The sequence below is a fragment of the Penicillium oxalicum genome, chromosome III (genome assembly GCF_001723175.1).
Source record: "Penicillium oxalicum strain HP7-1 chromosome III, whole genome shotgun sequence".
Classification (NCBI taxonomy): domain Eukaryota; kingdom Fungi; phylum Ascomycota; class Eurotiomycetes; order Eurotiales; family Aspergillaceae; genus Penicillium; species Penicillium oxalicum.
This window is the reverse complement of record NC_064652.1, coordinates 2,611,019-2,638,327: the sequence shown is the minus strand read 5'-3', so window position 1 is coordinate 2,638,327 and position 27,309 is coordinate 2,611,019. Positions and strand designations below refer to the sequence as shown.

Here is a 27,309-nt window from a genome sequence, read left to right as displayed (position 1 = left end):
CTGTTTTCTGCTCACTACCTGTAGTCGTAAAAGGAGTGTACATCGCCGGACATGTAATATATCGGTGCGAGGGGGTGCCTTTCTCACATCTATAATCTCATAGCTGTTTAGTATATTTCATGTGAAGAAGGCAATGTGCATGTGACTATATCTGACCGACCTGCCTTAGAGATGAGTCAAACGTTGCTTCTTCCGGAAAAGCGATTGAAGCTATAATTCCTCGTCTAGGTATGCCTAGCCTAGGTTGTTGAAGACAAATATGCAGAATAATTAGTAACTTATATTATATTAATGTACCCTTCATTATTAGGAATTCCGAATAATATCTATTACACATCACTGTCGCTATCTTTCTCTGGCCCAATTTATTACGGACCCTCACTACGTCAAATCCTACGTTTCAAGAATACTATAGCCCATCCTACCCACATCGTATCACCGGAAATTTGACATGCCGATTTCAAGAAGGCGCAGTCATTTCATCGCCATCGCCTAGTACTGCCTCGTGATTGGAGTATGGCCCTCAGTCCTCGGGTTCCCGTATCGGACTACTTCGTCAGATATTCCACCTGCGGCGCTAAAATAAGCTTTTCATCAATTTGAGGCTACGCTATCAAATATGAGAGACACCGTTGTGTCTTTTATTGGCACGATAGCCACATCGGTCGTGATGATTTCAGGGTTTGAGCGGGGGTTTTCTCGCGCATGGATCATGATGGTGATAGTACTATATGACCAGGTTCCTACGTAGGTAGTATGCCTCGTCTGGGGAAATGAAAGATCAGCGGTACTAAAGTTATCAATCTAGACGTGAACGTCGTCCCTATAAAAAATCTGGTCGTTCAAGTCGGGAAGCAGGCCAATTCTCAAATTGATACTTTGATTCATTGATTTTAGTGAGTGATATTAGTGATATCGTATGTTCCATGATTAGAAATTGGGCATAAGACCTGAAATATAGGTCCTCTAGATATATCTATCTTGACGCGCGCAGTAATAGATTTCAACAGGAGTTTTGTGTGAACATGCCAGAAAAAGCGAGCCGGCTGTCTTTTTAAGTTGTGTATCGGAAATCGGCCTGGAGTGAACATTCAGTGTGTCAGAATCTTTGTAGCCAACCTCGTTAAGAACTCGGAGGATTGTGTAAATTTGCGATACTTACGACGTTCATTATCCACTGACCCCTGTCTGCCAACTTGTTCATCCGTCTGAAATAAATCGAGAACAAAATCACCATCATCACAATGAGAATTTGAGACCTATCGTAGTCTCAAAGTATCAGCATCATGCACATTCTCACAGAGCATCCCCCTCCCCCACGGCGGGGCCAACTGCAAGCATGGAATGACTTACCCAAGCGCCACTCCAAACGCAGTCGGATACTTTGGTGCCTCTGACTGCCGAACAATAAAGCTGCCTGCCACACTTCCCATGCCTTCGAACATGGCCACCGTCGCGGCAGTGATCGCACGTTTCCACTGGCCAATGACGTTGTTGGCTTGATAAGCGTTCAGCGCTGCCCAGTTCGACACATATCCGCCTGTCGCGATCCCCATGCCGGCATATCGAGCCCCTACTGGAATGGCAGGGGCGCCATAGAGCATCACGAAACCGAACACAATGCAGAGCGCGTTCAGACAGATGAATGGTCCACGGAGGTTGATTTTGTCGGCGCAGAGAGAGGTGATCAAAACGGCTACTGCGGCCCAGAGGTATGGCTAATCAGACGCGCAAGGTTAGTCAAGGTACGTCAAACCACCTGTTTTTTTGCCGCCCTCGCTGTGGCCTTTCTTTTTCAACTTTCAGGATTGATCCCTTCATTCTCCGAAATGGTTGAATCGAAATTTTGCATCTGCGTGCATCATCGTCACTTTCACGAGCCCAAAGACTTACCGGAACTGACAGCAGAATCGCCTTTTGGCCGACAACGCCCAGGCCATCCTCCAGAATGGTCGGCAAAAAGTATGAAACGGCGGTGGAAACCAGGTTCAGAAGAAAGTACAAGCATGCAAAGCCATACAGCTTCGTATCTTTGAAACATTCCATTGCCCTCTCCCAAGAGAACGGCTCAACAAAGGCGTCCGCTCGTTCATCGTTGACGCGAGCCACTGCAATGTTCCTGTCATCTGCATTTAGGAACCACTTACTCGGCTGGGTGGTCTCCGGAAAGTCGACCATCCACCAATAGGTGATGATCCCCAGCGCGATAGTGATAGGTCCTTGAACCAAGTACATCCACCGCCAGCCAGCGTATCCCCGCACCCCATCGAGGCCAGCCAGTCTCCAATTCAGCACATTGCCCAAGGCAAGAAGTACGACCTCCACAGCCTGCAAAATCGCGAATCGTAGCTGCTGCTCTCGACGTAGGTACCAAGTGCTGATGAGATAAGTTAGACCGGGGTACATGCCCGCGATGGCCATTCCCTGGATCACTCGAAGGAGAATGACATGCCACCATTGCTGCGCAAACGCAGTCAGTAGGTTCATGAGACCAAACACCACGGTAGTGAAAGTGAACCAGACTCGAGGCCCAAAGTAGCGCACCGCAAGGGTGCATGGTATTTGACAGACGACACTGGCGATGGTGAAGGAGAAGATGGCCACTGAGAATCGAGAGCCCTGGTCCAGACCCAGATCCGCCGGCATCGAGGTGACCGCTGCGGAAGCGAGGATGCCCGAGTCGAGCAAATTCAAACTACACAGCAGGCCGGCCAGGGTGCAGAGACGCAGATCGACTTTGCGTCGGATGTGCTTTTGCCTTTCGAACCATAGTGGGAAACATTCTTGCCGCTCTCTAGAACTCATCCGAGTCCATGCACCATCTCTGAACCAGTCATCGGGGATCCCGACTGTCATGGCAGATGAGACCGTGGGTCTTGGCTTGTCTTGAATGTGATGGCTGGTCATTGCATCAAGGGTGTGTCATGAGCGATGATCACAGTGAACGTGGGGTGTTCGAGAGAGGGGGGTCAACTCCAGGTCGGCGAAGGACCACCAGTACGGAGTTTCACGACAGCGACGTTGGGATACGTGAACTGGGCCGGGGGTGAGGTAGAAGAATGGTTGTTGGTTCTGCGAGCATGGAAGAAAAATTTTGAGCTCATTGCCTTTGGTCTGGTGCCCCTTTCATTTGGTCTTGTTCTCTTTTTTCTCCCCCTCGGAGCTGGCGCTCCTTCAGCTGCATGATGCATGATCGGAGACCGAGATCACAGTCGCCTCCGGTCGGCGGCGGCTTAATTGGATTCCGAACAGAAGCAGCACCACTTGACGACTGGATCAACGCCGTGGATATGCGTCCTTGACAGTCATCAACCCTGGATTTGAGTTTCGATCCGGATTTAAAGTAATACACAGCCGGGGAGGAAATATTTAATTATGAAATGAGAAAGATTGCACGTGCAGTCCTGTGACCAGAGAGTTCAGACTTGGCTCTGATGGCTCAACCAGTCAACTAGTAACTCTCAAGCTGAAAAGTGAGAAGATTGAGAAGAGTGTGTTTGAATTCATAGTTGATCATTGCATACAGATTTATCTCCTGTGCCTGGCAAAGTCTTAGCATGTCTCTTCACAACAGTGCTAAAGACCCTCTTCCATCGATCAGTCCAACTTGACCTAGACTCTGAGAGGTGGAGGAACGTGTGTGTGCCTTCCGATGACCATGTGGGGAACGAGGTTACATTCAATATGGCGGGCTGATGGAGCACGTTCCGATGTGTGTACCTGGGCTCTCTCGAACGGGACTACCAACAATTTACTGGAATAGGAAAAATGTCAACCAGAGCCCCAGTCGTCCTCGATAACCCATCTCCACCTCGTGTGGCAGTAGAATGCCCTCGTCCAGATTGTCGAGAACCCTTGAAGCTGTGCGTTGATGATTGTCACATGAGGGTAAACATAAATACATCACTACTGGTCAGTCAGTCATGCAGCTATTGAGATGCCGCAAGTCACCCAGATTTCTCCACCAAGTTGCCACGAGGAGAGTCTCGTTGGCTCAAGAGCAAACAAGCATTTTCGATTCCTGAAGTCTGGGGGGACACTTGAGCAGTTGGGACTGGACAAAAAACCTTTTGGACTGATCGGCTCGAAGCTCTTGGCTCGCTCGCTCGCTCTCTTAAAAGAGCCCAGCGACCGGCCGCTGCTGCCCCACGCACGCCACCATCTCGGGCGAATGGAGCTCTCATCCATTTCGAGACCTCCCGTGGGTCATTTTGAGATCCTGCGCTCCTCACGGGCCACGGGCCACGGCAGCTTCCACCGGTTTGTGGGGGGAAAGACCAAAAGAAAAGAGAAAAGAGAAAAGAGCAGGGACTTCTCCTCATCGGAACTCTTCATTCGACGGACTGGACTTGGCCTTTCAGTCGGCATCTCAATCTCCTCCACTACCACTTCCTCCTCCTCTTCTTCCTCCCCCTCCTCCTGCTGCTCACTATTCTTCATACTCGCCCTATACCGACTCTCTCAATCGAAGTGATCCCGCCGTCGATCATGGTTGAACTGATCAGCCCTCCCGATCCCCGGACTCTGCTTCCTCCGCTCCTTGCGTGTCTTCCTACCGCTTTTGTCTCCCCTCGTCCCCCGCCAGCTCTCCTGCCGCTGCTTTCTCCTATTCTGCGCCAGCGCACCCAGTTTCTGAATTCAGTTTCAGCCTCCTCGTCCGACTCATGGCTGCGTCTGCTGTGTTGGGACTCCGCCAAAGCGGAGCGTGTACAGAGCATCGTGGACGAAGCGACCTTTGAACCCCATCCGGTTTCAGGCGAGATCGACCTGCCCGAAGACATCCACATTGCCTATAAGCGCATCGACGACGAGACGCTTCAGGCGCGACTTTTACTGCCTGAGTTCCGCTTGACTGTCATCTACCTCTGGTGCCCGGATGACGAGCCGGGGGGTGGCCGAGGCTGGCGGGTCGCAGAACTACTTCCGCGGGAGGGCCCCGCGGAGGATGATAGCTCATGGACGCAGTCCATTGGAGAGGCAAATGAGCGGGCTAGCCAGAAATTATTCGCCGATGTGTTGGACGAGCGACGGGAAGCTCAGGCGGCATACAATGCTTCGGGACAAGCGCAGAGTGGCGCGGCTGAGAACGAGGAAGATGACGATGATGACTATTGGGCACAGTACGATGCGACGCCGGGGAGTAAAACTCCGGCAGCTCGAGCGGCCCCGACTTCTCATCAGCCATCAGGTCTATCGGAAGCATCCTACTATTCGCAATACGGGAATGTTCAGCCTGCCATGGACAGCCACGACCCGGAAGAAGAGCAGTCCGAGGTGGGTCCGTCGTCATTAAATGGCGATATGCTCGCAAGCTTGCTGCGGCGGCAAGTCGACGACTTGAACCCCTCGACGCTCCCAAGGACGAATGGGTATGCGGCGGGCGAAACTCCCAATGACGCGGCAGCTCGCTCGCTCAGCCACCCACGCCCAGCATCGGTCTCTTCTGGGAGTTCAGACGCGGTTGCAAAGCTGGAGCAGGAAGCGGAAAGCCAGAGTTCGTACGAAGTGGGTGTCAAGCAGCACATTGGCACCAGCATCAAAAGCCTTTTTAGATTGGCGAAGGCGACGGGCATGTCGCGTGCTGACTTTCAGAGTATGGTGCATACCGAGCTGGAGCTGCTAGAGGTAACCGACGCGGATGATTGAACTTGGCGCTCCGCCAAAGAGAAGTAAATATTCATTGGTCCGTTTAGGTGGACGTGAAAAATTGACGGGGGAGGATGACTTGTACAGTGATGACTTTGGATTCGAAAAGAAGATACGATGTCAAGACGAAAGCATGTCGCACGCCCTTGGGGCTGATTGGAGTTTGTTCTGGGCATCCTCATATCATTAATCATGGGTTTTGGCGTTCCTTTTTTTTTTCGGCTCGGGTTACTTCAATCAGTCACGGAATATCTATGTCTTTGAGTGTTGTTCTCCTAGGTCTTCTCAGACCACCGGCATCCCTGTGTACGAAAGTAGTGCTTACGAGAGGAGTGCTCTACGAACCTAAGTACTTTTAGATCGCGGAACGAGGGCAGAGTGGATGATTGTGCATCATGGTATCATTTCCAATAATATACAAAGGCGAAGAGATGGCCTGGAGAAGACGACTGAGTCAATCTACAAGAGATGTTTTCCACCCTCCTCTTTTTCTCTAGGGAGTCCAATCCATCCGTCTGCCAATCATTTTTGCAACCCAAACCAGTCCCAACAAAACAGGAACTTCAATCAACGGTCCCACCGTCGAAGCCAGCGCCTGGTTACTATCAGCTCCAAACGTCGCAACCGCCACCGCGATCGCCAACTCAAAGTTATTACTCGCCGCCGTAAAGCTTTGCGTCGCAGCCAGTTTATATCCAAACCCAAACTTCCACGCCACATAAAGCGTCGCAAAGAAGATAACACAAAAGTAAACAATCAATGGCGCAGCAACACGCACCACCGAAACAATCTGATGAACGACCTGACGGCCCTGCGACGCAAACAGAACCAGGATCGTGAATAATAGCCCAATCAGTGATAACGGACTGATGAACTTCACAAATACTTGGTCGTACCAGCGGGGACTGGTCAGTTTCCGAAGGACGATGCGAGTGAGGAGGGCGGCGCCGAGGGGAATGCCCAGGAAGACGGCGACGCTTTTTGCGGCGGTGGAATAGGAGAAGGTCACGTCTCGAGTGGTGGGGGGGTCACCGATGATGCTGATGAAGAGGACTGCTAGGGGGGCGAAGAGGACGATTTGGAGGAGGGAGTTTATGGCGACGAGGATGGCGCAGTATTCGTTGTCGCCTCCTGCGAGGTTAGTCCAGACGAGGACCTGTGTGTCGAGAGATGGGAATGTTAGCATGTTGAGAAGCGGTTTACCGAGTCATTCTTCTGTGCATGAAATGGGAGTGTGGAGGAGTATATGAAGAGATTGGAGGAACGGGGCAAAAGGCTGTGTACCATTGCAATGCACCTGGCTAGTCCGACGAGGATCAAGCCTTCTCGCAGTTCAGGCTCATCCGGTAGGAAGGCCCATGCTAGACCAAGCTGGTGGACATTTTGTCAGCATGTCTGCTCTTTTTCTGACTTTTCTGAGAACAAAAAGCAACATTGTCTGCGTGATGTCTTACCATCAGGAACGGCGCAATAATCCAATTCACGAGTACACTGAACCCAATTTGGACCCAGATTTCCCTCTCTCTGAAGACATGATGCAACGATTCAAATCGAACCTTGCAAAGAATGGGGTACATCATCACAAGCAATCCAATTGCTACCGCAAATCAAAAGCAACGGAATCCGTCAGCCTCTTTTCTTGCGCAAGAGCCACAACAAGAATGGGACACTCACCAATTGGAATCGACACCTCTACAAACTTTCCCTTCTGTAGCGCTGGGCCCGTCTGTTCCACAAAGTTGCCGAGGATAATCCCAATTGCCATCGCGAGAAAGATCCAGAGGGCCAAGAATCTGTCCAGCCAACCGAGGCCTTTGAGGGCGGAGCTTTGCGATGAAGAGTTTGATTCATCTTGGTCTCTTTGCTTCTCGAGGTCGCTGAGATTTGGGCTTTGAGCACCATTGTCAAGGACTGTTGAACTCGGTGACATATTTGTTGTTTTGTTGTGTGAAAGAGGATGCGATCCCGTCAAAGCGGCCATCTTCCAGCGAGAGAATCGTTTATGCTTCACCGATGTTCATATTAGCCCGTCACTGTGCATCAATAGGTACAAAATCAAATAAGAAGGCTTTAACCCATACCGTGACCGAAACACTGAAAGTCCTCAAATACCTCTCGGAATCACTCCAGATTTGCCCAAATGTCCCCCAAGACATCCATTTATATCCCCCCAGGGCCCAAAATCCTCGCCCAAGATAATCGATCTGGAATCATCTGCACGACATACCTACTTTGGGATGCCGCACTAAACCTAACTCGGCCTGGAGGTGGCGTGGTCCGAGCCAATCAAATCTGCGGAATGACACTTTTTAGCGCCTCCGCCAATCAAGCAATGGCAGTGACCAGCTGTCAAGTGTCAGTGCGACGGCGAAGGATTTTTAGTTGAAGAGTTAGGACCAACACATTGATGAGATGGTCGGGAGTATGTAAATGGCCACTCGGCATAATAATTGAGCCAGTCGGAGCTTTCTAGTGACAGAAGGTGAGGGGACATCCATTTGCAACTGTGTCTTGGCTTTCATGTGCTCTGCTCAATGATTTGAAATCTGGAAAAGTCAAACGGTCGATTCTGCAAAAAGGGTCTACCTCTAGGCAAGATGAAATTTCAGGAGTGAGATGATCTGGTACTGATAACTTGTGCACGGGATGGATCATTGGATTTCCTGGATTTGCTCTGTTGATCGGAAGCCTCGGACGCCCCAAGTAGATGAATCCTTTCATTCCACTAGGTAATGACACGACATGTTGATCGGGATTCCTTTTCAAAGCATTACGCTGGTGATGGAGATTCCATACACGTAGACAGCCCCCCTGTGGAATGAGATGGTAGAGCTACTGTAGCTTCGACATACATGCAAATGCGGAAGTCTTACGGAAATACTTGGTTCGAGCCCTGCTGGACTCAAACTGCAGTCAACATAAGAGGCGGTCTGGTATCCTTCTTCTGGTCGTGTACCACATAGCAGTGAACTATTCCATTTAAAGGCAGTAGATTCAATCGATTGGAAAGATTAGGATCTTGTTATAGGCATTTGCCAGCTTTGCAAGCTAGATTAGCTTTTACCCGTCTGGATAGAAATATATTCCCTTATGTAAGAGTCAAATTTGGGAAAATGAGAGCGATTCAGAAAAGCTTAAAGCATAAAGTTCTGTAAAAACAGCTCCATAGCCGATAAATCATCCAAGGCCCCGACGAAAGCCACATGCTGATCAGGACGTACTAGCACCAAGCATCCCTCTGTACCGATCCCATACGCTTGGTAAGCACCCCCACAGTTTTCACTGCAAGAGTTGTTATCAGCGAACACTTTCCAGTAATCAAACCCTGTTACTTGATCAAATGGTCGGAAGATCTCAGGTAGCTCCATCATATCAACTGACTTCCTGGGTGCACAGTGGACAAGATAAGCTCCAATGTGTCCAACTCGATCATCACAATTTAGATTGACTCTCTTGGACCAAAACATGTCCTGGCTCAATCTCAAACCGAGTCGTTGTACTCGTCTCATCTGAGATCCGCCTAAGAGATCACCGCCAAAAACAATCATATGCCATTCTCCGGTGCTTCGGAGAACCTGCTGGAGATTGCAGGGCCTAGAGTCGCATTGGAACAGAACCTGCGCGTTAGGGAATCTAGCACCAACGACGATATTCGTTGCGAGCTTGGTCCTGCTATAAGGAAGCAATGGAATGCCTTGTGAGCAGTTCCTTGACTTCCATGCTTTGGTTATCAGGCAGCTAGGCTTGTAGCAGACCGTAAGCCCTGAGGCAGATGTATTCTCCTCCCGAAGAGTATCTTCAAATGTACCGTTCGCTGGAAGGGAGCACTTCGTGCACGAGGCATGGGCCTTTTCCCTGATTCCTTCCACCATTCTCTTATCAAAATCAAGAAGACGTTTTGCTATTGGAAGACGTTCTCCCTGATAAGTGCGTAGAATACTTGCTTTTGCTTTCCCCTTGATGACATAGGCAAGCTTCCAGCCAAGGTTATATGTGTCTTGAATGCTGACATTCATACCCTGCCCTGCCTTTGGTGAGTGAGTATGTAGTGCATCACCGGCAAGAAAGACTCGGTTATACAACGAATAGGTAGTACAGAGTCTCTGTCCAACCTGCCATGCGAGGTGAAGTCAGCAAGGTCTAAATGGTTGCCGATTACTCGGTACATCGCCAATCTTACTTACAGAATAGACAGTTGACCACTCGATACTCGAAGCATCAAACTTGTAAGGCCTCAGAGCCTTCTTGACCACATTCACAAACTCGGAAGCATCATTTTTTGCCTTGAAACGCTGTTCCGTACCAGGTGGAAGTTGCACATAGAACCTCACCAGCCTTCCTTCTCGCGGGATAATCATCAGATGGCCGGCCGCTGATTTAACGATGCAACGTCTGCGAATATCCGCTGGAGCATTCTCCTAGTCAGTATCCGGCAAAGATATTAAAATGTAAGGGGATGTATCTTACGGAAGGTTGTGAGAGGAATGGAGTCAAAAACGCCCCAATTTTCGTTCATCTGATCGCCATCCAGACCAAGACCGAGGGTTTTCCGAACCCAGCTGTGTGCCCCGTCGCATCCGATGACAAATTTTGCGCGGATAGTGCTATGCACGATCTCTTCACACTGCTTATGCATATGTTAGAAAAGAAGACCTCAAACTGCGCGGACAGGTGAATGCAAATGATTTCATAGTAAATTTGCTCTGTACCTGGGCACCGGGCACCCGTGTTGCGACTACAACACGAACAGGATAATCCGATTCCTCACAGACTGTTAAATCAATTGGACCTGTATTCCATTTGACCGCAACAAGGTGGGAGGCGTCAATGAAGTCGAGGAAAGTCTGCTCGATTTGACCTTGTCCCAGTGTGGCTTCTTGAAAACGGGACAGTGCGGGATTGCAATTCTCTCTCACAGTACTGCGAGTGATTTCCCCATGTTCATCATCATTCTTAAGCAATCAGTAAGGAGATTTGATTCAGATTTAGATAATGGAAGCATATTCTCCGAAGTGAGTTCGTCACAAAGAACACAAGACTTCTGCTCTACTCACCCAAATAGACAAGTCAATTGTTCGGTTTGCTTTGTTCCAGATCTCCTCTCCCATCCCGAAGCTATCAAGTATTTCGAATGTTCGGCTCTCGATCCCATCTGCATGACCATACTGCGTCCTTGATGCTTCTTTTTCAAGAATTATTGCGGTGTTTCCTGTCTGTGCCATCCAGGCACCAGCCATGAGTCTAAGATTGGCAAAGCTCAGTTAGAAAGGCCTTTACACAGTCGTCATTGAATATAGCGGTCAACATACCCTGACGGACCAGCACCAACGATCACAACATCAACATTCCGTATCTCGGAAGCCATCCCAATGTGTAGTATTTTCGTCTGTATAGAATTCTTTGATGCCGGGAAATATGTCTCTAAGAGCCATATATAAACTACGCACAAAAATGCTTTCTTGATATAGATGGAAATTACATCATCCTACCGCCACATAATCTAGGGGTGCATCGTAGAATGCAAAGCTTCTACATGTGGTAAGATAAGAGAAATGTGCATCATAGGCTACAAGCCAAAGTCCCGCTTTATTATGAGTGATTAAGCTGGCAATGGTCATATGATCACGATGGCGTTGATCAAAGAATGAGGGTTTAAAGATGAAATTGTCAGTAGGAATGTTGGAAGCTGCATAAGAAGGGCCTTGTTTAGCCTTCGCTTCGACGGGCGTACATGGGATTTTACTTCCACTCGAATCTTACTGAACCGGAGACTTTTACCCTCGGCAAACATACCCATCGTCATCGACTTGACCGCAAGACTAAGCACGATGTCAACACACTTAGCAGAGACCCGACGAGCCTGGGCAACACTTGAAAAAGCAAAGAACAGCGACTTTATCGTTCTCACTGGCGATAATGACTCACTTGGATTGGCACATGTTGTTGCTGTGGCTAGGTGTGTTGTCACACAAAGCGTCGAGCTCATCCAATGCGCTCAAATATTGATATCGTAATTCTAGATTCATGGTGCACACTATCCCGTCAAAATCGGAAAGAATTACAAAACGCATTCAAGATGGGATTGACACATTGGAGCTGCATTTGAATAATGGGGAAGATATTTATGGTACGTGTGAGTGATCATACTGAATTGAATCAACTCCCCTAATTTCCGATATTGGTAGGTGTCAATACCGGATGTGGTGGAAACGCTAGTACACGAACCAAGATGCATGAAGACCTCCAGAGAGGATTTTTACAGCACCATCAAGCTGGAATTTTGCCAGGACTTCCAGAGGATTATGATCGAGCCTACGCTCTGCCCCGTGATCTGACACGAGGTGCGATCCTTCTACGCAGCAATTCACTCCTTCGAGGACACTCAGCTGTGAGAATGCAGGTAATCGAACTCCTCACTCACGCACTCAATGCCAATATCACACCTATCATTCCTCTCAGGGGTAGCATATCCGCATCTGGTGATCTTTCACCCCTTGCATATGTTGGGGGACTGCTTGAAGGAAATCCGGACGTATTCGTGTGGGTCAAACCCGATAGCAATGACAGGCTGGGTAAGGTGATGCCAGCTGCGGATGCACTACGGTTGGAGAACATCTTGCCAATTACCCTGAGGGCCAAGGAAGCCCTTGGGGTAATGAACGGAACCGCACCGAGCGCTGCTGCAGCTTCCTTGGCGCTGTATGACACCAATAATCTCGCAGTTCTCACACAACTGTTGACGGCAATGGCAACAGAAGCCCTTTTTGGAACAATTGATGACTATCACGACTTCATCTCGCATTGCCGTCCACATTCGGGTCAAAGTGAAGTAGCCGATAACATTCGGTCTTTCCTAACTGGGTCCCGGCTTTGTCAAGAGTTCAAGGCCAAACAGCAAGGACTTGTGCAAGATCGGTATGCTCTACGAACTGCACCTCAATGGATCGGTCCTCTACTCGAGGATCTTTTGCTTGCAAGCAAGCAGCTCACCACAGAGATCAACTCGTCCACCGACAATCCTCTGATAGACGCGGGAGGCGATCGCTTCCACCACGGCGGTAATTTCCAGGCGGCATCTGTGACATCGGCCATGGAGAAGGTCAAGACTGCTCTGGTCATGCTCGGCCGGCTTCTTTCTTCACAATGTCAAGAAATTATCAATCCAACACTGAATAAAGGACTGCCACCTAACCTTTGCTTTGACGACCCCAGTCTCTCGTTTACCTGCAAAGGCATCGACATCAATATGACGGCCTACCTCTCTGAGCTAGCCTTCTTGAGCAACTCCGTGGTCAGTCATGTGCAAGTTGCTGAGATGAACAATCAATCAGTGAACTCTCTGGCCTTAATCGCAGCTCGGTATGCATCAGAGTCAGTTGATATTGTGACTATGATGTGCTCGGCACAATTGTATGTCCTTTGTCAAGCCCTCGATCTACGTGCTTTGGAAAAGGATTTCTTTGGAGCGGTTGAGCCACAATTATCAGCACTTTATGACGACATATGGTCTCCTGGAACCGATCAGGTTGTAGCATTCAGTGATGTATGGGAGGTCATGGCTGCGTCCTGGCACAGAAACACCCAAGTCGCCCCGAAAATTCGGTATGAAGAGGTTGCCAAAGACATCACACATTTTATTTTCGATCACCTTTCCATGACCACGTTGGCCACCTCCTTCAGTTCGGCAATATTGAAGTGGAGAACTACTACAGTATCGATATTGTCCCAAGTCGACCGAAAGACTCGCAGCCATTTTCTGGATCGGCAATCTACACCAAAATATTTGGCAGCAATGACCAAGGAGATATATAACTGGGTTCGTCAGACGCTGCAAGTTCCACTGCACCAGGGTCTGGTTGATCACCCTGGTTTCGCGAGAGACGGCAAGGATGACCCGGTGAAGAAGACCATTGGGACGAACATTACAAAAATTTACACGGCTATTCGCAATGGAGAGGCGGTCGATCTGCTTCACAATGCGATGCAGACACTATCCTAGTTGAGATCAATCTACATTTCCGGTTCCTATTAGTTTCAGAATCGCCGCTGCTCCCCTCATGCAGACGCTAGTAGATCCACAAGTAGCAGCCCCGCGAGAGAGCTAGGTTTTGCCTAGACACATTCTGGAGGCATTAGGTTAGTTGCAGTCAAGCTGGAAGGAAGCAAGAAAATGGAATGTCAACTGTGGGACTATGCATCCGATTGGCCAAAATATTGCTCTCTGGGTAGCAATTTCCCCGTCTTTAGCTTTTTGTGAATACTTGGGAAGTACACGGAAATCCAGGTGTTAGTGAAATAGTGAATTCCATTTTAAGTCCCGGCTTATAACATCAGTCATTGATTACTTGAATAATTCCCTGCTTCAGAATCAAAGTAGTAAATCCCAAACCCTTACCAGAAATTTCGAAGTTCGATATAATCCAAAGGTCGCAGAATGCAGATTTTGAGCATCTAGCCTCACTCAATTACTTTTCATCAAATTATACGTATAGGAAGGGAAGATACGAAAGATAGTTTGGCGTGAGGGAGGTAAACTATTTCTTTACTGTCCTCGTGTATACCTTTCCTTTGCTATATGCAGCTCAAAAATATAGATGGACCTGCCAAAACTTTCGTGAGGCCTGATCCAGCCAAGTTTGAGATTGTTTCATGTACCCAAATTACTTGCTAGGCCTTGATCTATCATCCGCGGGGTCGATAAGGCTTGTGCATGGGCTGCGTAGGTACCCAAATCTCGATCCTGTGATGATCGGCGAACCAGAATACACATATATGCGTCAGGTAAACTTCCGGTCACATGGTCTTAAATCCATGATCTAGGCTGAAATACGTTGGCTTTTATTCGTTAGACCGTTTTGCTTGCTCATGCCGGGGATCCCTTCTTCGCACCTCCTTTGTGATTTCCAACCGATCACTGAGCGAGCAAGTCGAAATACCGTATATCTGCGTATAATCAGCCCTATACATAGATAACCTTTATTACGGACCCACACTGCGTGTGGGTCCTAAAGTTCAACAATATGGCCCACCCCAGCATTGGCTGCTGAGTGAAACTTCTCAACTAAATATATTTGAAGCGATCCGATACGAAGGGAAATGTCGAGATTTCAGTCTACCTTCGCGAATCTCATTATATACATGACGCGCAAGGATCACGAAGTTCAACTAGGTTAATCGCCATGATCTGCCCTATCTAACCTCCACTATATGAAGTAATCATGACAGACTAGTGATCAGATTTGCGCTCTTGTAAAATTGAAACTGCATTGGAAGTATGATTTTGCACTAGGATTACAAAGAGAGAGTGGCTTGTACATGGGGTACCGGGACTTTGGAATTATTTACATGGCTGTACAGAGACGTACGCTAATGTACGTCATCTAGGTGCTCCTAAAGACTTAAAAATCGCTGTTTTTGGTTGAAAAAGTGGCGTTGAAATCGGCATGTCAAATTTCCGGTGACACGATATTGGTGGGATGGGCCACATTCTTGAAATGTAGGATCCTGACGTAGTGAGGGTCCGTAATGAATTAGGCCATAGAAAGATAGTGACAGTGATGTGTGGTAGACATCATTCGGAATTCCTAATACTTAAGATTATGTTGATGTAATATAAGTTATTAATCATTCTGCACTTTTGTCTGTAACTACCTGGGCTATGCATACCCAGACGAGGTATTACAGCTTCAATCGCCTTTCCGGAAGAAGCAATGTTTGACTCATCCCTGAGGCAGGTCGGCCAGATATAGTCACATGCATGTCGCCTTCTCCGCAGGAAATACACTGAACGGTCATGAGACTATAGATGTGGATCTGTCGGAGATCCTGTAATCGAAGGGATTGAGTGTAGACACAAGTCAGCGCACTCGCAGCCATGGCCTTTTCTTGGATTTGAGGAGAGTGGAAAGCCTGAATTCGATGGGCTACATACAATCTGACGACATCTTTGAAAGGATTGAATTACTTTCTTGAAAATTATTAGTGGAATCACCTCACCTTACATCACCTCACATCATTGATGGAAAAACAAAGCTGCTGTTTGAATTTCTCATTCAACCTCTACGGAAAAGAATCAGCTAGAAAGGGGCCAAACACATGCAAGGCTCGTGAAGGTAGACCCTACATTATCTCAAATACTTTAATATAGCCACCATCATCCAGCGAACGAATATTACAGGACAACCCAACACATCCAAAATTCCCACTCTACAACAGAGCGGTATCTCAGATCTCGGTATCATTTATTGAACTAGCATGGCTGCCATCGAGAGTCATTTCTACAAGCCCGAGGAGGCCGTCTTTGTTTGTCTTCCCTTTAAAGTCTCCCCAAATCTTGAATGTCATAACTTATATCAGATTAGCACAACGATGGTCGAGAGGAAAGACTTCTAGAGTTTATCCAGGTTCACCCTACCTATTGTGAGATGCGGGGAAACCCTGAGAAGATCCTGGCCGCTATTGACGAGTACGGTCATACAAGAGATTTTCTTATGAATGTCGGTAGGGAGAAGGGCAGGATTGTGGCCGAGGACCTCATTCCCAAATACAAGCCTGATCTTATGGTAGAGCTAGGAGGTTACGTGGGATATTCCACCTTACTCTTTGGAGCTGCATTAAAAGAAGCTGGCGGTCGCAAGTATCTGAGCTTCGAAGCGAGCCCGCGATTTGCGGCTATATCCGCTGCTCTCATTCAGCTCGCCGAGTTGGACGACATTGTGGAAATCCATGTGGGCCCTTGTCGAGACTCTCTCCAAATGCTGCGGCAGAACTACGCAACAGGTGTGGTTGATATGTTTTTCATCGACCATGCCAAAGTGGAGTACGTCAATGATTTGAAGCTTTGCGAAGAACTTGGACTAGTAGGGCCAGGAACCACAGTCATCGCCGATAATGTCATTTCCCCTGGTGCTCCAGACTACCTGGAGTATGTCCGATCATCAACGGCGGAGAAGATTGTGAAAAAACAGCTTGCCAGCCTGTCCGCGGCTGATACCAAGGACGTTTCGCTCGGGAATCCATTCCTGGTGTATGAGAGTACCCTCATTAACAGTTTTGAGCCGACGGGAGAGCCTGTGAGTTTCCGATTTGCGAGACTATCGAGCGCAAGAAGAATAGGAGCTTATTTTCCACAGGACAGTTTAGACGTGTCTTGCTGCTTGCGCATCGAAGACCACTAAAGTATGGCTGGGTGAATGAGATGTTGCATACCCCTTGAACTGAAACAAATGGCATCCGAGGAGGAATACGGAATACTTGTGATGGCCCAGAAGACAGTCATGCATTTAAGGTCGACTATTTGCAACCAAGTTCTTCTCTGTCGTCCAGGCTTCAGTCACATTATATCAAAACACACTGGAAGACGTCTAAGAGCAGTTTGGTGGTTTGCGAATGCATACATATACATCTTCCACTATTCTTTACGTATTTTCATAGGCAGCTAGACCGCATGGACGGCATATTGAAGCCATAGCATGATCAAATATGCAAGAATGATTCTGTAGCTGAACAACGAAACCAAATTCGTCCTCAATAGAAGAGTGACTTTGTTGATACCACCTTTTCTTGCATTGTGACAGTTAAGTAGAGAACTGATGGTACTTGAGCGGCGTATAGATTGACATCTTTTCCATTACAAGACAGCCAGTGAGTGCTTACTATCAGCAAACTTAACCTTCTGATGCATATCACGAAAATAGCGGTAATAATGCAATTCCTCTTCATCCTGGCTCCGAATGAGATGCCATTAAGTCACAATGACGATGCTTCATTGCAAATATACTCTCCGAATGGAATACCAAATTTACTGATGGAAAATGGCAACGGAAGGGAGGTATGGCTAATTGAGGAAAGAGAAATAATTTGATTACTTGTAGGGAAATCACAGCGCCAGTTGAGAAGAAAGTGAGAGTTGCCCTAAGCTTAGACAGTTGGACTAGTTAGATCGAAGAATTTTCCATTGGGGATGACTTCTATTTCCAGTCAATCATTCGGATGATCAAAAGATATGTCCGGGTCAAGGTCGGGTACCCCTGGAAATGCTCCTCACAAATCGGCCTTACAAAGAATTATAAATAAGGATTAATTAACCAAGGGCGACTTAGTTTCCGATGTGCTCATTTTACAGTAGAATAGCGATCTGACAACTTGGTTCTAATAGGAAGAATTCGATGAGTGAGTAGATTCCTTGAGGCCAGGGTTTCCCTGGTGCGCTGCTACACAGCAACAGGTCATCGACCGGTTGTGTTTTCCGCGTAAAGTTGCCCGCGGTCTCATTTTCATCATCCTGGGAGAGAATGTGAAATTCGTTGGTGCAGAATGCTATGCAATCGTCCCGTTTTGAGTTCGACCGCGGAAATACCACTGTCTCATAGCCTAAAGCCGCCGATAACTTCACTGCGAGATGGCTCATCCCCCCGACTCCCATAATACTGATGCGCTGGCCGCGCTGTATATCGTATCGAGTTAAGACAGTCCATACCGTTGCTTCACCACACATGATAGCAGCGGAGTGAGCAGAGCTGTAATTGTCCGAGATTGGGACTAATACGCTCGTGCTCCAGATCGCTCGGCTTCCTAAGCAACCTTGTTAAGGGTCTTCAGCACGATAAGGCTATCTATATAGCAGTATTAATCCCATCCTGACCGATATTGCCAATAGCGATGGCAGGGCGAAGACCGAGAGAGAGCTGAAGCGATACCCGTAAGATGATTTTTGCACGCTCCGCATGTTTTTTTGAATATATCCGATCCCAATACGATCCCAAATTTCAACCGCAGTCACACCCGTGGCTCTGTCTGTGACCACTTCCACGTCTTTATGGCCAAGGACCTAGGATGAGTGCATGGAAAACTCATTCGTGCCGCAGATACTGGTATGTGTGATATCAAGGACAACTTCCTTGGGTTCAAGTGTTCGAGCCAGCTAGTCGTGCTTGACCTTGCCCGTGCCGGACCCTTGAAAGAAACTTAACTTGTGCTTCATCATGATATGAGTAGTGAGGAACCTGCTGTCTGTAAGTACCAGGCACGTATCAAAAGTTTAGTATAACCCATGGTAGGTTTTCTAACAGTACATTCAGAAAGTTTTGGACACCTAGGTCAGCGGTAATTGGCAGGGCCACAAGTGAGTCTAATGACGTGAAAACTGCTCATAGATTATCTATACATACCGGGCGCCATACCAACACTTGGCTTTTGCGACATTTTATCTCACCACATGCATCTCCCCTTCCATGTGTCTCCGTAGAAATATCAGGTGATCTGCAACGCGAGGTGGCGAGGAGCCCCTGTGAGAAATATAAGAATGTGTTTGCCTGTGAAACCACTCTCAGCTTGTTGTTTTTGTCGGTGGGTGCTTGAACATGGCTGATTACCATTCCACAACTAGTAATGATATCGCGGCTGTACAGTGATGCGGCAGATCCGGTGCCAGCAGTCTTCTCGTCGCTTTGTGATACAAGACCTTGAATCCACGCCAGAAAAAATCCATCTACCTCAGCACAATCAAGATTTCACATCACGGTCATGGCTTCAACAAAACCGAATATTTCCGGCCCAGACGGCACCTTCCGGTAGAACGTCGAATTCTTCTCAGCTTTATCGAGGACACGGCGGCATATTATCCAAACCAACCTGCTATTTATCAACTTGCTTCTTCAGAGGATCCGAACTTCGGCGAGGCTCGAGAAATCTGATCTTGCTTACATACAGTGACATAATTTCCTCGGTAAATACGATTTGCTGGCAACTACATAATGACGGAGTAAAGTCCGGAAGCTCACATAATACTGCGTACGTATATGGATTTGCAACCAGTGTGAGGGGAGGGCCTCTGAGACACTGGCCTGCGTGATGATTAGATACCTAAGTCCAAGTGACTTAATACACCTTTCATTTTTGCTAGCGGCCACAAAAATGGGCAACCAGGTAAAAATAGAACCAGATTACAGACTTGGGAGATTCTGAGCTCACCATCTCAGCCTCTTTTAATCTCTCCGAGAGCTAGTATTTCGACTGTGCAAAATCTCACTAGACAGTCCAATCCTCCGTATTTGATTTGTGATTAAAAATCCACTCACGTAGTAAAAGACATCTCGGAGTAATTAGAAAACGTTAAAATCTTGGCTATTGCAGGCATTTGGGAACTCATCCGCAAGCCTTTGACGGGGGACGACTACCCGTATCATGGATCTTGGAATCTCCTTGCGCCCCCCCCCCCCCCCCCCCCCCCCCAGCGACGGTAAATTAGCAGAATACTACTATCAGCGACGAGCGGGTTGCTAAACTTGTGTAGTTAGTGCACACAACAGGATCAACCGAGCACCCAAAGCCGATGTTTGTCAGTCATACCACGTTGGCCGCAACCGATGCACATCGAGATATCTCACAGAATAATCCCCAGAGCGAGAAATTTCAATCGAGCTATCAGCGGAACCCAGAAAGCTCTTCGTCTCTTTCCCTTTGTTCCATGTTGCGGGGTTCAATCTATGCTGCTATCTTCTTTCTCCGGCGTTGCCTTGATGCTAAGATACCCTGATCAACCGTCAAACATCCTGATACTTCACGTCACTCTTCAGCACCGCTCTCTGGACGATGCGCTTCTTCCACCGTCCCTTGTCGCAGAACTTTCACATAACTCGGTACTCATGGAATGATTAGAGAATTTCAGATGGATATTCACCGTTGGAGGTAGGCATATATCCATCTTGACACAAACGATATACTGAGAGCCCACTCTCACAACCTGGCTGTTTCTCAGGTCCCATTAACCAAAAGGCAGGCGATACGGTGGTGACCAAAACCCGCCTCTTGAATAGACTGGGGAGCACAGAATGTGGCTCGCTTATTCACTATCCCACAGACACTTCGAACTGGAATTATTTCCATTTCCCTCTCTTGAACGGTATTGATTGGCGAATTGTGACCCCCAAGACTGATGGAAGGACTGTGGAGTGTGAATTACTTTTCATTCGTGACCGCTCCTGTGAGGTATACCAGAGTGTGTTCCATAATTTTCCAGAGTTGGAGGAGTGGTCCACGAAAGATGTCTTCAAGAAGCATGCAGCTATCGAAAATCTGTGGGAATACGGATACCGGATCGACGACGTTTTTTTTGTCTCGAGTGGAAAAAAAGATGAATCCCATTCTTCTTAAGCCTCGTTTGGGTTGCGTTCCCGGTATCAGGGCGGCTCTGATCATCGGAAATAAATAGCGCTAATCAGGACTACTTCTCGAGATTGAAGGTCCAGACCACGACTGTGAATCTTTTTGATCTCTGCCCTCTACCCTGAGAGAAAATATCCAAGATGTCCCGAAGCAGGAGAACGCCAAAATTAATCGCGATGGTTTTATTCACGAGAGCGTGGTCCTTATCGCCGGAAGTGAAAAGCCATTTATTCGTACACCAAAAGGAACGGTTCACCGTAATGGGACTCTTGACAATTACAAGGCCGAGATTAAAGATTTTTATCATTTTATGGATCTCTCCACTGCGGCTCACTCAGACCAGGCACAGATCGATTTGACCTCCGGGGTTACTCTTGCCTCTGACCTTGCCAAGCTTGTCAATCTGATTACGTCAAGAGCTGCTACTTTAAATACTGGTAACGACTTTTTGTGGCTGAAGTTTAATTCTGGAAGAGCTCAGGTTCTGACGGCTGTTGTCAATAAGCAACTGGTATCCCAGGGGCATGAAGGGGATATTGAGACAGTGCCAACGCTCGATGTGGGCATTCTATACGCCAATTCAACACCGCAAAAATTGTCACAATATTTTCTGCGGAAACGCTCACCATCAGACCAGAACTATGAAGCAGGGCACAAAGTCGACCAACTCTTACAGAGGTATGCTGTCCATTATTCTTCTGTGGATGTGTTGCGGCATTCTGACCAAAACACCAGATACCTGAGTTACGTTTCCACATTCTTAGTCTCCAACCGAGTCAATTGCGAGACTACGACAGGCAAGCATATTCTTGTCGCCGATACCACTGAATTCATTGGATCACACACTGTGAGTTCGCTCCTCCAGCGCCGCGAGGTCGCTCGGGTAACCTGCCTTGACCGCAAACCGACCGCGTCCAGAAGCAGGTCCCCAGAACTTGCAATGAATGGTAATGCCGCTGTATACGAGTACGTGGAAGCGGACCTTACAGAGTATGCTCTAGGGCTACCTGATTCTTCTCATGCTGCGCTCCTCGGCAGTGTGACTGATATCCTGCGTTGCTAATGGGCTGGGGATTTCAACCGACCACTCGACTACTTTGAGCAGAACATTGAAGATGTCAGTCATCTGATTCGTTTCGCTTGTAATACGAAGCACAATGTCCAAATCGTCTTGCTTTCCGCGGGGGCTATTGTCAAGAATTGGCAGAAACCTGAACCTTTTCCGGAAGCCAAATTGACCTCCCCTGAATTCGCTGTGATGGGCTACGGGCAGAGAAAACTAATTACTTGCTTGCTTGCTTGCTGCTGAATCAGGTCAGTAAGACAGCAAACGTGCCAACTACCATTTGTCGCCTTGGACAAATTAAAGGACCTGTTGTCGGCCACAGTCAAGATCATTTACAATTGTGGCCGTGGCGTGATTGGTTCCCCACACTTCTGATCGCGTCCATCAGATCAGCTTTGATTCCAGCTAGTCTCGGAGCCGCGGATCAAATTGACTGAATACCAGTTGATCTTGTTGCAGAAGCCCTGTCTGACCTGGTCTGTAACACAAATGTTGCACGGGGAAAAGCAAATGATGCATCACGTTCGAAGTACTACCACCTCGTAAATCCGACTCGAATATCGTATACGGACTTTGTGTCTCTTTTGGCAAAAAGACTCGGCAAAGAGGAGGCCTTTAAAATTGTTTCTTTGCTGGAGCGGGTGGCTTTTTTGGCCGATGAGGCTCAAGGCAATGAGGCTATGAATCGTCTGCTTCGGGATGAAGTCTCCTCGGCTTCTTTCGAAGTTTGATTTCCAGTGATCGAAACCCGCCTGTTTTGTATACTACGGTACGTTGACGGAATCTCAGCTGCCTCATTTTCGGGATATTGCTGCGGTCAGTGAGGAATGGATGGAAATGTGGTTTAACCAGTGAGGCTTTATATGAGTCGAAACCTCGCGGTTTTGGAAGTTCAAAAGTGCTGTCAGATTGTGAGTGGTATTTGTTTCCTCCAAGTCCAATATCGATGAACCTAGAGAGAGTTTTGCCCTTGCAATGAGTCAGCAGATAAGGAACAGTGGGAATTAATTAACAGAGCGCAATAGACTTATACTATCGTTGTGCTGTAAGCAAGTCCTGCGTGAATAATATAAGGTAAGCCGCCTTACAGTAATCCACATTTTCCATTGATTATGATCCCTGACTGATACCTTCCTCGAAGCCTAAACAGCGGATGTTCGTGTACTCAATCGACGAAAAGTTCAATTACTCCGTAGCTGGCTCAGTCACAGATCAGTTCGCTGTCGAAACATGCATGCACCGGAATGGCAGGTACTGGACAGATGTAGTTGAGAATAAGGGCACTAGGAGTAATCAACCAAAAAATGGTGATAAATTAGGGAGATAATAAATCCTGGAAGATTGCCTAGAAGAGTGGTGTACGTGTTGGAATAAATCACATCAGACTATGTCAGAAGTTTTTGTCGGTGTTCACTATCCTGTTCCAAACTTATAGAATTGTGGACCGGCACGAGGTCAACCGAGATAGCAAATAATGAACGAAACATTAATTTAGATGCTAGTCAACCAAGCAGAGAACACTGGCTCTGAAGACTTATTCGACTTTCGTATTGTCTTCCGCCGGCCTATACTCATCACCCAGGCCACCCGAAGCTAATAACTCAGCATTGTCCGGCAGATCTTCACACAATTTCCCGTGGGAAATTCATTAGATAGCGAGGTAGGAAAAATTCGAGTTCCTTGTGCATTAAAATTACCCCCAAGGTCATTTAAACGCACCAGGTCACTTGCGCGCTTCTAATCAAGAGACTGCAGTCGAGCTTTGAATCCTGTTAGCTTGAAAGCGAGAAAGCCTGGCGGACTCGGTATGACATCAATGTCACTCTTGATACCTACCGAATTGGTTGACAATCTCAGCTCTGACTCTCCGAACTTCCGCCAATGCAAGTGCTCTATCGAGGCACCCTTTTCGACTTTGTAGAAAAGTCTTTACAGCGTACTGTGACGGGGCACCACCTGGTAGGTCAAATCTTGGACCTTCATCAGTCTTCTGCTAGTGTAGAAAATCCTCTGCGTTAGACCCCCAAAGCTATCTTCGACGATTATATTTTGGAATAAAATTCTATAGTCTATCTACATATCCAATCTCTTATTAGATTATAATTTCAACTTTTTATCAAATAATTTGAAGGTATAGAATTGTTTTCTTATGTATTTGTCTTTGTAGATATCATAATTAAGTAAATTCGTATGGATCCCAGTAGAAAATGTATTCGGCAATGTCGCCGTGTTAGTATATTACCGACATTTAATTATGCGATTCATTACTTAGAACCTGGAAAGTTTACAAAAATCAATACTTCGAGTATATTTATGTGATAGTTTGTCAAATATTCAATGTATGCCACATTTCATCCCCCATGGTGAAGTTGAAGAAACTCCTCATTTAATCAACCAACTATCTGCAAATAAGTCTTCGTCTGGTGTTTTGAACCTTGGTCCAGAATAAGCCAGTTTCTCAATTCTTGGCTTCTGATTAAACAAAGAAAAACATCAAAGGTAGGTCGAAAGCCTCTTGTGGCCTGGGCTCATAGACATCAATTCATCATCAGCCACCGAGTGAGGCTGAGGCGTAGACTGTGGAGTCAGGAATCGGAAGATCCTCGTGCGGAATTGGTGGACGTGCGCGCCGCTCCGGCCACCGCCTGGCTGGGATCAAGAAGACACGCAAGCAATCAACACCATCTCCTCCGTACCTTCCTTTCCAGCATCCAGTTTCCTCGGCCCCAATCTCGGAGTGCCATGCCCTATTGGTGATTCTAGTAAGTTTGAGTCTCAATCTCAATTTCAATTGTCAAAGATAACCCTTTTGTCCATGCATTTTTCAAGATGCAACATTGCTGACAAGGAAACCGTTTTGGCAGTCTATTTACTTTAGGTGGTTTCACGGTCATTCTCTATCGATTTCGTTTTCTTACTTCCTCCCCCCCTTTTTTTGTCCTCTTCAATATGTCGTCCCCTTCTCCATCTCTCCGCAGGAGAGTTGGCAAGAAGGAGACATCCGTGGCAGAGCCATCGGAGAATGCCACACTGCGTCCCGCGGTCGTGGCTGCACGCAATCAGTCTGAGTGGGATTATTGGCTGGCCATGATCGTCCTCACGATTCTGGCTTTCGCAACTCGTTTCTATCGCATTGACTACCCCAATGAGGTCGTCTTTGATGAAGTTCATTTTGGAAAGGTGAGTCGTACACCGGGAGGAACCTTGCTGGCAAGCGGAACGCACAAGAAAGCTGGAGCTGACGCCATTCGTGATCTTAGTTTGCCTCCTATTACCTCCAGCGCATGTACTTCTTCGACGTACACCCTCCCTTCGGCAAGCTCCTGTTCGCCTTTATGGGCTGGTTGATTGGCTATGATGGGCACTTCTTCTTCGAGAACATTGGCGACTCGTACATAGACAACAAAGTTCCCTATCTTGCTCTGCGCGCTATGCCCGCGACTCTGGGCGCGCTCACTATTCCTGTGGTTTTCTTGACTATGTGGGAGTCCGGATATTCCCTTCCAGCTTGCGTTTTGGCCGCTGGTCTGATGGTCTTTGACAATGCACACATTGGTGAAGACCGCTTGATCCTTCTCGATTCCACTTTGGTCTTGTCCATGGCTCTCAGCATTCTGTGCTACGTGCGCTTCTACAAACTGCGCCATCAGCCTTTCAGCCGCAAGTGGTGGAAGTGGCTGCTTCTTACTGGATTCTGCATGAGCTGTGTCATCTCAACCAAGTACGTCGGTGTGTTCACTTTTGTGACCGTCGGTGCTGCTGTCATGATCGATCTGTGGAACTTGTTGGACATCAACCGTCGCCAAGGTGCTCTTGATATGTACACGTGGCTCAAGCACTTCGCCGCTCGTCTCGTTGCGCTCATTATTATCCCCTTCTTCTTCTACCTCTTTTGGTTCCAGGTCCACTTTGCGGTTCTCACCCGCTCCGGACCTGGTGATGAATTCATGTCTCCCGAGTTCCAGGAGACCCTCAGCGACAATGCCATGACCGCGCAGTCCGTTGGTGTCCAGTACTACGACGCCATTACCCTTCGTCACAAGGACACCAAGACCCTCCTCCACAGCCACTGGGAGAAGTACCCCCTGCGCTATGATGATGGCCGTATCTCCAGTCAGGGCCAGCAGGTCACTGGCTACCCTCACAACGACACCAACAACCTTTGGCAGATCATTCCCACCCGACCTCTCGCCGCAGATGACGATGAGAGCAAGAGTGTGCGCAACGGCGATATCATCCAGCTGTTCCATGTTGGCACCAAGAGTTACCTCTTGACTCATGACGTGGCTTCCCCGTACTATCCTACCAACCAGGAATTCACCACGGTGACCCCCGATCTGGCTGAGGGTGAGCGTCGTAATGACACTTTGTTCGAGCTCAAGATTGAGAACGGCAAGCCTGCTCAAGAGTTCCGTACCTTTGCCAGTTTGATCAAATTGATTCACGTGCCCACCCGCGTTGCCATGTGGACTCATACCACACCTCTTCCCGAGTGGGGCTTCAAGCAGGCCGAGATTAACGGCAACAAGAATATCCTTGCATCCAGCAACTTGTGGTTCGCGGAGACCATTGACGGTCTTGCCCCCGATAGCCCTCGTCGGACGCGCGAAGAGCGCAAGCCCAAGTCTTTGTCTTTCCTACGCAAGTACTTCGAGCTTCAGGGTGCCATGTTCCACCACAACAACGCCTTGACGAGCAGCCACCCATACGCCACTGAGCCCTTCCAGTGGCCGTTCTTGCTCCGTGGTGTAAGCTTCTGGACCAAGAACGAGACTCGCGGTCAGATTTATTTCCTGGGTAACCCCATCGGATGGTGGATTGCTAGTAGTCTGTTGGCTGTCTTTGCCGGTATTGTCGGTGCTGACCAGCTGTCTCTCCGCCGTGGAGTGGATGCACTGGAAGAGAGTAAGTTCCTCCCTGAAGTTGTTGCCTTTGTCAAGCCATCGACTAATCATGACCGCTTTCTCTTTTTCATAGTTTGGGGACCCGGAGCCCGCTCACGTCTCTACAACAGTACTGGATTCCTCTTCCTCTGCTGGGCTGCTCATTACTTCCCCTTCTGGCTGATGGGCCGTCAGCGGTTCCTACACCATTATTTGCCGTCGCACTTGGCGTCCACCATGGTGACTGGTGCGCTGATTGAGTTCATCTTCAACTTCCAGCCGCTGGACCCCGCCACCGCGGAAGCGCCCGAGGACGATCCTTCCGGTAAGGCCAAGGCGAACCGCAGTCTGGGTCGCTTTATCACTGCCAAGGAGCGCATGGGCCCCAGATCAGTTGTTGCCGCCTGGGTTGCGACTATCGTGATTCTCGCAGCCACCATCTATGGATTCGTCTTCTTCGCACCTTTAACCTACGGATTGCCCGGCCTTGATGTTGACGGTGTCAATGCTCGCAAGTGGTTGAACTATGATCTCCACTTTGCCAAATAA

General features: G+C 48.0%; 8 protein-coding genes across 8 annotated transcripts; 5 read left to right on the top strand and 3 right to left on the bottom strand.

The window, feature by feature from the left end:
• Nucleotides 1–1,054: 1,054 nt before the first annotated feature.
• On the bottom strand, nucleotides 1,055–2,856 carry POX_c04351 (uncharacterized protein; the record flags this gene model as incomplete). Its single annotated transcript, XM_050113231.1, has 4 exons — nucleotides 1,055–1,078; nucleotides 1,163–1,259; nucleotides 1,354–1,718; nucleotides 1,894–2,856. The coding sequence occupies 4 exons, from the start codon at nucleotides 2,854–2,856 to the stop codon at nucleotides 1,055–1,057; spliced, it is 1,449 nt and encodes a 482-aa protein (XP_049970787.1).
• A 1,081-nt stretch (nucleotides 2,857–3,937) lies between these two features.
• On the top strand, nucleotides 3,938–5,646 carry POX_c04350 (uncharacterized protein; the record flags this gene model as incomplete). Its single annotated transcript, XM_050113230.1, has 2 exons — nucleotides 3,938–4,260; nucleotides 4,362–5,646. The coding sequence occupies 2 exons, from the start codon at nucleotides 3,938–3,940 to the stop codon at nucleotides 5,644–5,646; spliced, it is 1,608 nt and encodes a 535-aa protein (XP_049970786.1).
• A 493-nt stretch (nucleotides 5,647–6,139) lies between these two features.
• Nucleotides 6,140–7,576, bottom strand: POX_c04349 (Arsenical-resistance protein Acr3; the record flags this gene model as incomplete). The annotated part of the gene is made up of 4 exons (XM_050113229.1): nucleotides 6,140–6,802; nucleotides 6,931–7,017; nucleotides 7,101–7,243; nucleotides 7,321–7,576. The coding sequence occupies 4 exons, from the start codon at nucleotides 7,574–7,576 to the stop codon at nucleotides 6,140–6,142; spliced, it is 1,149 nt and encodes a 382-aa protein (XP_049970785.1).
• A 1,204-nt stretch (nucleotides 7,577–8,780) lies between these two features.
• POX_c04348 (uncharacterized protein) lies at nucleotides 8,781–11,011 on the bottom strand (the record flags this gene model as incomplete). The annotated part of the gene is made up of 6 exons (XM_050113228.1): nucleotides 8,781–9,758; nucleotides 9,831–10,051; nucleotides 10,114–10,270; nucleotides 10,356–10,598; nucleotides 10,701–10,887; nucleotides 10,956–11,011. The coding sequence occupies 6 exons, from the start codon at nucleotides 11,009–11,011 to the stop codon at nucleotides 8,781–8,783; spliced, it is 1,842 nt and encodes a 613-aa protein (XP_049970784.1).
• A 463-nt stretch (nucleotides 11,012–11,474) lies between these two features.
• POX_c04347 (Phenylalanine aminomutase (L-beta-phenylalanine forming)) lies at nucleotides 11,475–13,645 on the top strand (the record flags this gene model as incomplete). Its single annotated transcript, XM_050113227.1, has 3 exons — nucleotides 11,475–11,602; nucleotides 11,667–11,773; nucleotides 11,832–13,645. The coding sequence occupies 3 exons, from the start codon at nucleotides 11,475–11,477 to the stop codon at nucleotides 13,643–13,645; spliced, it is 2,049 nt and encodes a 682-aa protein (XP_049970783.1).
• Nucleotides 13,646–15,900: 2,255 nt separating this feature from the next.
• POX_c04346 (putative catechol O-methyltransferase 1) lies at nucleotides 15,901–16,823 on the top strand (the record flags this gene model as incomplete). The annotated part of the gene is made up of 3 exons (XM_050113226.1): nucleotides 15,901–15,948; nucleotides 16,008–16,718; nucleotides 16,779–16,823. The coding sequence occupies 3 exons, from the start codon at nucleotides 15,901–15,903 to the stop codon at nucleotides 16,821–16,823; spliced, it is 804 nt and encodes a 267-aa protein (XP_049970782.1).
• Nucleotides 16,824–21,121: 4,298 nt separating this feature from the next.
• On the top strand, nucleotides 21,122–21,874 carry POX_c04345 (uncharacterized protein; the record flags this gene model as incomplete). The annotated part of the gene is made up of 2 exons (XM_050113225.1): nucleotides 21,122–21,489; nucleotides 21,547–21,874. 2 exons carry the CDS (start codon nucleotides 21,122–21,124, stop codon nucleotides 21,872–21,874), a joined length of 696 nt encoding a protein of 231 aa, XP_049970781.1.
• A 2,952-nt stretch (nucleotides 21,875–24,826) lies between these two features.
• Nucleotides 24,827–27,309, top strand: POX_c04344 (Dolichyl-phosphate-mannose--protein mannosyltransferase 4; the record flags this gene model as incomplete). Its single annotated transcript, XM_050113224.1, has 2 exons — nucleotides 24,827–25,057; nucleotides 25,138–27,309. The coding sequence occupies 2 exons, from the start codon at nucleotides 24,827–24,829 to the stop codon at nucleotides 27,307–27,309; spliced, it is 2,403 nt and encodes an 800-aa protein (XP_049970780.1).